This window comes from Schistocerca cancellata, chromosome 4 (genome assembly GCF_023864275.1).
Source record: "Schistocerca cancellata isolate TAMUIC-IGC-003103 chromosome 4, iqSchCanc2.1, whole genome shotgun sequence".
In the NCBI taxonomy this organism is placed as follows: Eukaryota; Metazoa; Arthropoda; class Insecta; order Orthoptera; family Acrididae; genus Schistocerca; species Schistocerca cancellata.
The window spans coordinates 653,839,432-653,851,982 of record NC_064629.1 but is presented as its reverse complement, the minus strand read 5'-3'; the positions used below and the strand labels follow the sequence as shown (position 1 = coordinate 653,851,982).

General features: G+C 34.8%; 1 protein-coding gene across 33 annotated transcripts in view; it reads left to right on the top strand.

Annotated features, from left to right (window-relative positions):
- The window catches only part of LOC126183349 (twitchin), a 521,808-nt gene that overhangs the window by 361,784 nt on the left and 147,473 nt on the right, over nucleotides 1-12,551 (top strand). For all 33 annotated transcript variants that reach the window (XM_049925263.1, XM_049925234.1, XM_049925262.1 and 30 more), the window contains 5 exons: nucleotides 500-635; nucleotides 1,061-1,227; nucleotides 4,626-4,758; nucleotides 11,053-11,233; nucleotides 11,615-11,759. In XM_049925263.1, coding sequence (XP_049781220.1) covers nucleotides 500-635; nucleotides 1,061-1,227; nucleotides 4,626-4,758; nucleotides 11,053-11,233; nucleotides 11,615-11,759 — 762 coding nt within the window. The remainder of the gene's footprint in view (nucleotides 1-499; nucleotides 636-1,060; nucleotides 1,228-4,625; nucleotides 4,759-11,052; nucleotides 11,234-11,614; nucleotides 11,760-12,551) is intronic.

Below are 12,551 nucleotides of genomic sequence, written 5' to 3'. Positions count from 1 at the left end.
AGATGCTTATATACTGTGATGTAATAGTGGTAGAAGTATAGTGATATCACTGTATTTTTGTTTACATATTACATATTATTCATTCCATGTGTGACCATTACATTTAGGTATAAGCTGCAGTTTGCAACACTATTATTATTGTAAAATAATCGATATCATTCTGTTTTATCATACTGCCTCATATGATGTCACATTTTAAAACTCTATAAAATTGTTCTTCAACTTGTCAGCTTATTCCTTATTCTACTTTTATTCTCATATACATAAAATATTTTGAAAGGGAATATCTATTAGTTACTGTGTCAAAACTGAATACATAAATCATTGTTTCCTGCTACAGCTACATGTGGGTTCATATTATCAGGATACATGAAATGATAATGAAATTATATTTGTATAAACATATAGTCATTACTAATTAGTTCAGTAAGCACTGGGTACTTCTTGGGTGTTCTACCCATGCTTCAACTACTGAAGGAAGTTATTGACTTTTTTTTAGCTGCTCCTGGTACTCCTGGTGCCCCAGAACCTGTTGACTGGAGCCAGAACCATGTAGACCTGGTATGGAAAGAACCTGCTCACGATGGTGGTTCACCAATCACTGGTTATATTATAGAAAAGAAAGATAAATACAGGTATTACATTTATCTGTTCATTGAATTTGTGATAATGAATAGTGATAAATGAGTAAAATGGGAATATGGGGACATTTCTGTTAATGAATTTGACAGACACACCTGATAAAGTATTCCACGTTTAAAAAAGTTACGCCATTGAGAGGACATAAAAAGATGACAGACCCATCAGTCAGATGTAATTAAGTATTGTGGGTTATAAAAGTCTGTTTTTCTTTGTTGATATGCACTAAATATTTTTGTCATTTAAGTAATAATTTTCTAATAATTATATTGTAATTTCTGTATCACTATATTGATCATCCAATGTTTCTGCAGTATTTGTTTTTCATCCCCATTATCTAATAGAAGTTCTGTAAGTATATAAAAATTGTGAATCTTAAAGTAAGAAAATAATATGTATTGTCTTAATATTTGTGTAACAGCATGATGTGGGAAAAAGCTTTAGAGACTGAAAGTCCAACACCACAAGCTGTGATTCATGGTCTAATTGAAGGCAATGAATACCAGTTCCGTGTCATTGCTGTAAATAAAGCAGGTCCTGGTGAACCTGGAGAAGCAAGCAAAAACTTCGTTGCGAAGCCTAGATTCTGTAAGTAATCACAGACAGCATTAACAAAATTTTACTAGAGTGTCATATGACAAGATTTTTTTGCATAGAAAATATTATAGAAATTTACTATTTTTATAATGACCTCCACAGTTCATTGAACTGACTTTGCAGGAAATTTGTGTTAGAGCAAGAGCTGCATCTAATGCATCACACTGTAATTACCTTGGTGGGATAACTGATAGCTTAAGAAATGAACAGTGTTATGCCCTGGGTGTGAAACTGTGCACTGACAATGAGTATCATTATATTAAGATTATTCACATATTTTTAGGAGGCAAAGTGATATCTGTTGCATTAGAGACCAATAATTTCCTTAGGGAATACAAATAAATGAACAGTTTAGAGAGGAAAGGTAATGTATCTCTATGTAGCTGAGGTGTTGTGCAATAGACACACATTTAAAAAGATTTAGAGCTTTTAGGTTCATCAGAGATAACAAAAATTCATACATACTCATAGAGTTAAAATGATCACTATCACAGATTGTCTGGTTTAGAAACATAGTATTATGCTTATCCACACAGACAGTTGCTTCTGGGACACAGGGAGATGCGCTGGCCCTGAATTGAATCTAGCTTGTAGGTTAAAGATAGAGACTGGTGTGCTGGCCAGACTGGATGCAATTTTTAGGTGGTTTTTCACACCACTGAGGTGAATTCTGGACTGCTTTCCATGTACTGCCTTGGATACACAATGTGCAAATGCTTTGAAAAATGAGACATATTTGGCCATGCAATTACGCTAGATGCAGAGAGAAGGGATACATGGATTCCTCCCACGGGAGGGCATGGGGGTAGCTGACGCAGCTTTAAAATTCCTTTGGGGAGTCTCGATCCCATTGTAATAATGACATATACATGGGTATAGTTGGTTCTCTGTGAAGCCCTGACCCAGCATTGTCTGGATGAAAGGCACTGAAAAGGAAAAAAGAAAATATGATCCTTATATGTTCCAGTATCTGTGTGAAAATTAATTTGCCTGCTGCTGCTGGTGAACCTTCCTTCGTGTGGATGCATTAAATGGGCAGGCCAAGAAAAAGAAACAAATTATTTCATTTCCTGAAAGAACTCATTCACTTCAGTTGAAATGTAATTCCTGCAGACTCTCAACTTAAAATTTGGTTTCATTTTGAAAAGTTAAATGGCATGTAAGCATCCATGTATAAAGATTACAACAGAAGCCAGTAGTATTTTATGGACTATAAGAAACACTTTTTTCTTCAAAAGATTGCCTCCAAAATTCAGGTGTATCTTTTAATTGAAATTAACATAAAAATGTCCAGTATTAGATTTAAAATTCCTGCCATTCCTAAAAATGGCCATATATTTGATGCTGTGGGAAATCTATGTACCTATCTGGCATCATTGGATTCAGCTGGCAGCAGCAGTGCACCGATACAACGAACATGAGTTGCAGGGACTCGCAAGCTTGCTAACACTGTCGCCCTCCTGCCCCACCATCGCCAACCCAGGACACTGTCTAGCCTATGGTGCATCATTGCAGTTTCTGATGCCAGTGAATTTGAATTGAAAGTGAATAATGTTATCAGTAACAGTACAATATTTTTGTTAGTAGCTAGTTTTGTAATTGGTTAAAAATAATAGATATTCATATGATGTGGGCTATAAACTGAAAGTAGTAGCATATGGCTATAGGCTGAAAGTAATAGCATATGCAGAAGTTCATGGGAACAGAGCAGCTGAGCAGTGTTTCAGCCCTACACTAACAGAAAAAACAATTCGTGATTGGTGGGCTAGTAAAGAAGAACTAAAAAAAAAGGAAGACTAAATATGCAAATAGAGGATTAAATGCAAAATGGCCAAAACTAGAAGATGAAATTATTACTTGGATTCAAGGACATCATCAAAATGGCATTGGAAATAATACGAAAATGATTAAAATACCACCTCATAAGCTTGCACTACAATGGGGCTTAAGAGACTTAAAGGGTGGAGTTGATTGGTGTTATTGGTTTATGAAGCATCATCGACTTAGCATGCGAACCAATACCAAAATATCTCAGAAAATGCAAGAAGAGTATGAAGAGAAAATATTATCTTTTCATTGCTTTATTATGCAACATCAAAATATCAGTGTGGAACTACCCAAATGGTGAATATGGATGAAACTCCTTGGACATCTGATGTGCTGAGTAACAGACTTTTTGCCATGAAAGGTGCTAAACTGTAACTATAAAAACAAGTGGACATGAAAAAATGCACTGTACTGTTGACCTTCCATGTTGTGCTGATGGTAGTTAACTTAATCCAATGACCATTTTCAAGCGCAAAACAATTCCAAAAACTTCTGATATACCGCCGGGTGCTGTTGTTCACATACATGACAAAGACTGGATGGATGAGGCTAGAATGAAGTTATCTATTAACAGAGTGTGGAAGAAGAGGAAAGGTGCTTTATTGAAGAAGAGTTCTCTTCTTGTGCTAGATCAGTTTGTAGTCATTTGAAACCTTCTGTAAATGAGAATTGAGACAGGGAAATAAAAAGGTTGCTGTTATTCTGGGAAGACTTACTTCACAATTGCAACCTCTTGATGTGTCGATCGATGAACCATTTGAAGTGTGTATCAGAGAAGAATGGAACAAATGGATGATGGATGAAACCCAACATGAATTCATGCGAAAGGTAGGTTTGAAATGACCTAAAATCAAACAAGTGTGTCAGTGGATAAAACAGCCATGGTCTAGGGTGACAGAAGACATTATGGTTAAATCTATCAAGAAATGCAGCATAAGTAATGCTCTTGATGGCAGTGAAGACCATCTTATATACAAAGAGGACAATGATAACAAAGAGGAAGAAGAAGAAGAAAGTTCAGATGATGATTTTAAGGGATTTTGAAGTCAGTTCAGTTTTATAAACCAAGATTTTTTTTTTAACCTGGCTTTGCAATCTAATAATAAAAATGGTAGAAATGTTATTTTTTTAAATTGCTTAAAAATTAAGGTGTATCTTATAGTCCATAAAATACGGTAGATGTGCTGTTCGCTGCCATTTTCAAATATTCTGATTTATTAATGCCTCAGTGTGTTGATAGTTCCTCTCTGCTTCTCTAGTGCAAGTTCACAAGAAGGTGATAAACACTATTGGGCATTGAATGCTTCACGTGTGGTATAACTTGGCAATTTTTTGTAATGTTTTGTAAATGTAGTATGGTTTATCCATTACAGCAAGCATGACACTATTGTCTCTATATCCAGCTTTGTTCATTCACCAAGACACTCATTCTTAGTGAAAAGTGTTATATCATTAATAGAGAGTTTTCCCAATACTTTCCAACATTGCGTTGTCCAACTGCTGTTTCATAGTGCTAATATTATTGCTGTCACAGTATACTGAAAGTAATGCCTGTTTTACAGTGGCACCAAGGATAGACAGGAGAAATTTGCGTGATGTGACATTATCTGCAGGATCGACACTGAAGTTTGATGTCAACATTATTGGAGAACCCCCACCAAATGTGGAGTGGCGGTATGGCAGCATTCCATTGAAGTAAGTGGATTTCATTTCTGTTATCAGTTTGTCACTTTTCTTCTTTGTATTGTGGTCATGCGTGATGAGCACATGGTGAAGTGGATTTCATTTCTGTTATCAGTTTGTCACTTTTCTTCTTTGTATTGTGGTCATGCGTGATGAGCACATGGCTAAACATTTGGATGAAGACCATGTCATCAGTTGTTGAATTGCTGATAGTGCTTTCTTTTAAAAGGTCATTGGTCACTTATGACAAAAGTAATTCTATGTTCATGAAACTTGTAAATGATAAAATCTAATCCACATTTCATGTAAGAGTACACCTTCCACACAGTGGTTCAGAGAACTACTTGGGTTATTGACCAAAGTAATAATGCTGAAAGATTGGCAGTATGTTTATGTCTTCTTAACTGATGTACAACTATCTTAAATTTTTAAAATGACTGTAGCCATTGTTACTGTGACTACTGAGGTTGTTCTGTCTCATAAAATCTGTCTAGTGTAAGATACTTCATAACTTATTCCTAGATTGACAATGTTGGGCATAATAAATATCATCTGTGCCCTAATTTTGTTATTCTAGACAGAAAAGTATGATAGAAGTAAACAGTTCATAAAGCATAAGTATCTTTCAACTTAACAGTGGATTACTGTATGTAATCTTGTTGATAGAGGTATGTTCTTGTCTTCTCCCACTCTTAAGAACCAGATGGTGTAAGTAGTTTTGGAGGCATCTATAGCTCAAAATGATATCCAAACTGCAGCACACCTTCATGGTTTTCATACACATAAAATGTTTTTAAATGTAAAATACAAGTTACTTGAGAAAAATTTTGGACTAACAAGCTCCCAGACCATAGTCTTTCAACTTGTAATCTGATGCATATACATTGGGCCACCAGAGCACTCAGATAGATATTTGCAACTTTTATCTTGTACCTGTTGGGATACATTTTCGTATATGGCTCATTTTTTTAACCAGTACTGAGTATTTTCAAAGCACCATTAATGTTAGAGGAAAACTTTACCATGCATACTGCATTCTTCAGATTATGTGCTTGATACCTTTCTTAGGATCATTTATGTCAGGCGTGTTTGTGATATTTATAACAATAATGCACCAGTAACAGCATTAAAGGAGGCTGGACCCATAGCAAAGTGATAGGTCATAATTTAATTTAAAAATTGAGCAATTATATCAGAAGTAGCAAAATGCTAAATGGATAAAGGGCCCTCTCTTAAGAGAAAGTAATGCATATTAAAAGTGAATCTGGAGAGAAAAAGTGCCTTATACATGCATATGTCAGTGAAATGACTCTATCCCAATTATGATAAAAGTTTCACAACACAACCTTGTTTGATATTGGTTTCTCATACAAAGAACAAGTTCATGTGACAAAGCCTCTTTATTAAATTACATTATTATTTAATGTAGCCTTAGCCATGGTAGTTGCAAATGTGGCTTAGGCTTGGTGTTTATAAATGTTACCATAACTCACTAGGATCATATTTTAATATAAGGAAACTTTATGGAGAGAGATAGGCATAATTAATTTTTCAGCATTATGAGAACATTTAGTCATTAATTCATTTTGTGTGTGTAGTCTTGATGAAAAAATATTATATAGAGACATTGCTTGGATAGGTAGCAATGAAGTGTTAATTACAAAGAACACACTAAAATCTGTATACAAATTCTCTCATCCTGTGAGCCTCCAAATATGTACTTACTATCTGTGGACTATACAGAGTCATCAGAAACATTCTGAAAAGCTTGAAAGGGTGTTGCAGGGGATTTTGTGCTGGGAAATAATTGTGGAGCATTTCTTTAAAATTTAATAAATGGAACATGTACAGTTTTTCATAAAATGAATTTTTCTCTTTCACCTAGATAAATATGTAGGAGCATTTGAATTTTTACATGAGTATTAGGTATCACTGACATTAGTAAAGCATTGTAATGAAATATATTAAAATTTAATTTTTATAACAGTATATTAAGGTGTGATTTTTCCAGTGTTTGTCAAAAGTAGATAGATGCTTACAATTATTGCTGGTATTAATTATGTTACTTTCTTTAATTCCATGTACTTTTTTCCACAATTAATTTTTTATATGCTTTAGTGTTTATTATATGCCTACACTGTTGTAAAATGCATATTTTTGCATATGTTATTATACATAGCAATTTTTTAAATCTAAAGTTATTGACTTTATTGAGAATTCAAACAATAATAATAGAAATACAGTGGCATAATACAATAATAGCAAAGATAACTATTTTAACATATTTGTTTAGCTTATATCATTATCATCAATATTACATGAAGTATGAAATGAATAACACAAAAAATATTGCATGTTACAATCAAATTGTTATTGTCAAGTTTTCCCTCTTACATCTATACATTATTCATCTAGGACACCTTTGTAAAATTCTTTTGCATCAAATGTAATTTCAAAATACTTTATCAAGGCAGACACATCTTTCTCCTTTTCTTTGCATCTCATATTTTGTTTTTTTTTAGAAGGTTGAATGTCAGTATTGTTGGATGGCATGGTTTCTTTCATCTCAGGATGTCATCTTATACAGGATCTCCAGAGTATGAATTGCTTACTGACACACTAACAATTTTCTTTGCTTTCATGTATGAAATGATATGCTGGCTGTTTATTTTGAATGGTAGCTTGGATTTTAGTACCTTCTGCACACTATCATTTAGAGTTTTAACTGCCCAGTCTGTGTTTAGAACTTTGAGAGTACCATTCTCTTCTAAAATTTCATAATATTCTTTAGGAGACAAGGTGCTTCCTTTTTTTCTGCAAGACTGGGGTTCTACCATACACTAGGTCTGGTGGCATGTCGCTATGGCCACGAACAGTGAGAAGTGATGAATATTATTTAATTTTGTGCTCTTGTCCAAGAACACAATAAGCATTGCCATCATACAACTGTTTTTATTTTAGCTGCTGCAAGAATCTGAGAATAGATGTATAACAGATGCCATCATTTGGTGATTTTTTTTTATCTATGTCAAAAAGAAAGTCTAGCAAAGCTGAAGCAACTTGATTGCATCTTCTCTGAAGATTCTGTCTCTAACTAGGTGTGAAACATGAAGCTTTTTTCTTTTTTTGCTTTTTAGTATAGATCATAATGCACAGATTGCATTAACATATTTGTCTAGTGTAAAAAACCTCACTGACTGATAGTTTTGGAATGGACTGGTTTTGCTACAGGTCAAAGCAAATCGTAATGACTGTTGGATTATCTTCCTTCATTGTATCATAAAACCTCTTTCCACGAATTTTATGTAACCTGTAGCTAGTTCGTAGTTCATTGTTCTTTTGCAGACATGTTTCTGCTTTTATTTCCATTAAACCAACCTTACAAGTGGAGCAGGTATCAGTATGAGGTGTCCTGAATGATAGATTGAAATGTTTGTAAAATATAAGCTTGTACTTTGATAAGGAACATTGTTCAGTCCTAAATTTTTCCTTTCTTCACAGGATCTCTTGAACATTGTATTGACTGTGAGAGCTGAAGACAAATGACCTCTCGAAGAGTTGCCGCTTCCATGATAGCTCTCTCTGCAATTCTTAGTGGCAACAACTACCTCCTTATGTCCCTTTCCTGTTCTGTAACCTCACCTTCTTTGCTTTGGCGACCTTCCTATTTCATGGGACAAGCTTGCTAAATAGTATAACCTATACTTTGACATTTCAGATACTTCCTGGAAAGTTGCAGCACAAACGGGCACCACTTCATAATTCCTTTCCCTAATGGTATACTTCACTGTCACTGTTTTCTTCCTTTTTGCATTCTGAGGGTCCACTTCTCTGAGCTAGGGTGAAAATATATAAAGAAATTTTAAAAGAAAATTGTCTTCATCCATTTTATGTAATGATGTCATATGATGATGAAAGTGGGAAATATCTTTGTTGCAGAGTGCAGCAGCTTTGCATTCTTTAATTTCTTTAGCTTTTGAAGGTGAAATCTCTAGTCCATGGTTGCATTTAATGGTAGGTTCCTTTTAACACTTTTTGATTTGTGTGTCAGGTCAATGAAAGCTCTTCTTGAATCAAGATTTTCTCCCATTGGAACATTCTTTGACCTGTATGCCATTTTCAGAATTGTGAGGCTCATAATCCATTCTGCTTCCTCACGCAATACTTTTTTGTAGACGTACACATGAGCATCAAGTTAATACTAGTCTAAAAGTAAGCTGCATTTGTTTCTATGACAGTAAAGTCTGGTTGCAACACTATTCTCACCAATAAGTATTGTTACAACAATGGGTAACATTGCTTAAAGCAACCAATATACTCCATTATTGTTAACTGCTTGCTACAGAAAGAGAGTCGAGACAGTAGAGACTAACGCTGTAACTGTGAGAATGCACGTATCGAGTGTTGCTAAAACCTTGTGAAACTATACACAGTAGTAGTCGACTTTTGCTAAAACTTGGTTCATGAGTTTGAAGTGAAAGATCAACATCATGCCATCACAGTGCCTAATTTTTTGCATATACAGAGTTTTGAAAAAAATGCTCCTCAGTCATTTGGAAAAAAGTTCAACATGTTGCACCATTTCTGAGTTATGTAGCATTAAAGTGAACCAGTCAGGTCATCATGCATTCAAACTCAAAGAACCTGTGAGAGACAATGTCGCCAGACTTGTTCTTCATTTGGTTTCCCCAAACAGAGCAAACATAACTTTTCCTCCCAAGCTTGCATATGCCATTTCCAGAAAGGTACGTTTTAAGTGGTAATGAGCATTCGAACAAGACGTCTGTGCATCTCTGGATTTTTATGCCTGTGTGTTACCATGCTGCATTTTAGTGCATGCTAGTGCTGGAATTTGTGTATGCAACAACCTGATTTGCTAGCTTCAGTACTAAATAATGTGGGAATGGTGCAACATATCAAATTTTTTCTTGACAAATATTTCTCAGTACAATCTCCCCTGCAACACCCTTACAAGCTTTTCAGAACATTGAAATATGCTTTAGGAATTGGGTATGATAATGAATACTTAATAATAACTTAGGTCTGATAAATTTTTTATTGAAACTGTTATATGTTAAGGAGCTACATCTGATTTGCAAAATTGTGATCAGTGTTCTGTTTTATTTCTTTCAACATTATCTACTGTATCATTGGTTCAGAATAAATATTACACACTTGCAACACAGACAGCCTTTTCATCCAGTACTGGAAGTTTCATAACTGTTGTCTGTCATCATTGTTATCATCTGAGATAATTATTTGTTTTGTGTATGCAAGTCTTTTAATGGTTCAGTTGCAGGACTTGGAAGACTATCTGCTTTTGGCACACCTAATCCTTGACATTAGATATATTTTGTTTTGAACTTAGGTTTGGTTAATGTTATTTGCATACATGGAGTAACAGTGATAAATGCATGTGAAGCATGGTTCACTGTGTTGTATTAATCAAATGAAAATAAAAACAAGGAATGGGATAAATCTGTTGGTGTCAATAGGACTCTTGTGCAGAGGCTAAGTAGTCAATACGGAACAAATTACGAAACACTTCAATACCCATGCATAGCAGCTGGGTATTAAATCATCATTCTTGTATAATGTGGTGAAATATGAATGATGCAGATATTTACCATCAATAAATTTCAACCAATGAAACCATTGTTCAATAACATCATCACAAGCCAGTTTAAATTTGGACTATTGAACTACTTTCAATAAAAAGTATTTCATTAAACTGTTAAGTTGCTTTCCTATAATCCATAACCTTATACTAGTCTTGTCTGAATATTAATAAAACTGTAATAATTTCTTCAGTATATTTGTTTCATAGCTGCTCTAATGATATATTTGAAGAGACAGAATTCTAAGTCTAATAAAATTTGTATCTATTAAGTAAGAGTGTGACTGGAGACTTTGTGTCAGTACCAGTAGCCCAACAGCAGCCAGTATCAAGGAGCCACTAGAGCTGCTCCTGTGATGTAGTGGTTAGTGTTGTTGGCTATTATCATGGAGGTTCCAGTTTTGATTCCTGGTAACTACCTCAGATTTTTCTGGTATGGAAATGTATGGAGCAGGATCTGCACAACCTCATAAGCCCAAATGAGAAGCTATTAGATACAAATATAATGAAATTGCCATGTGATCCACAAAGTGGCATCAAATGGCTTGCAACATTCTGGGAGTCATAGGATTCATCATCCTCAATCCCCCACCGATTTTCCCCTGCCTGTATTCATTTTCACTTTAGGTCTTCAAATTTGTAGTTGCAATTGGTGATAGTGAAAAAAGTGAAATTGTAATTCTTTTTAGGTCATCCAAGACAGTGCAAGTTGATAATGTGGATTATAATAGCAAGCTTGTAATCCGTCCTGTACACCGTGGTGATTCTGGTGAATATACAATAACAGCCACAAATACATCTGGAAAGGATTCGGTGACTGTGAATGTGACTGTCACAGACAAACCAACTGCTCCAGAAGGACCACTTCAGGTAAGAGCTCCCCAAAATGGATATCAATACTGTATTTTTGTACATGGTTCAGTTATGATACAAAGTATATATTTTTACAATGAATGAAGCATGAAATGAATACTGCACTTCTGTTAACTCCAACAACTAAAAACTAATGATACTAAGTTGTCATTGGCAAGTAAATCTTTGACACTTTATCATTAGTGTTAATTTAAAAATCTCTTACATGCTCTTCACATATTGTCACCTGGGAATATACTAATACAACTGTAATACCCAACTCCTTTTTCTTGTGCCTGTCTGCTGTCCAGTGTTATGTCTTGATGTTTTTTTCTCAGGTCATCTTTGTGTTCCACCAGGTTTTTCCATCATCCAGTTAATTCCTTTTTTACACTTTAGGTATCTGACGTCCACAAGGAAGGATGTAAACTCAAATGGAAGCGACCAAAGGATGATGGAGGTACTCCAATCGAATATTACCAAGTTGAAAAGATGGATCCAGAGACAGGCTGTTGGGTACCTTGTGGAAGATCCAATGAACCAGGTTAATATAACTGATTAATGTTTGTGAATGTCTACTCTCATGAGTAAATGCTATACTAAGATATATGGGAAAATGGGGAAAATGTGTTAAATATGCTACCATTGACTTAGTTATAAAAATTTTCCTTAAGCTTCTTCATTTGTGATGTTACAGTCCCTTCTCCATCAGGCTATCCAAATTCACAGGATTTAGCTGTCATTGTTAGTCTCTTTTTAGAAAACATGAGATAACATTATTTGAAGTTGTTTTCATCAATTTATTGTGAATAGACTTGGGGATAAGATGCTAAAAATTGACATCTGAGAAATCATATTTGTATGGTAAATACGATGAGGTATTTGTGAGGGAGGAAGACAGCTACTGGCTACTAGCTAAGCTTTGAATTTTACATTATTGAAAGAGATGTATCATTGTCAGATGTTTATACTCCATGCATTATCTAGTCTTCATAATGAAGGATGGTTTCCTTGTTCCATGGTATTGTTAAATTTATCACATTCAGTATTATATTTACACTCATGAGTAATTATATTATCATTTAATTGCTATGGTGAAGAAAAAGTGCTTCTGCCAGGGAGGTGAATGGAATAGTTTGACCTGTCACTTGATGGGGAAGTCATCAGACCTTGTACTGTCTGACAGCATGGCAATCAAAGCATGTAACATCAGTGCATTCGATCATATCCCAATTGCAGGTGGTGGCACATGGAATGCTTCACATCTGAGATCATTCAGGCACTGGAGTTTCAAAGGGGTACCTGAAGATCATGGATTAAGGGAAAGCATCATCAC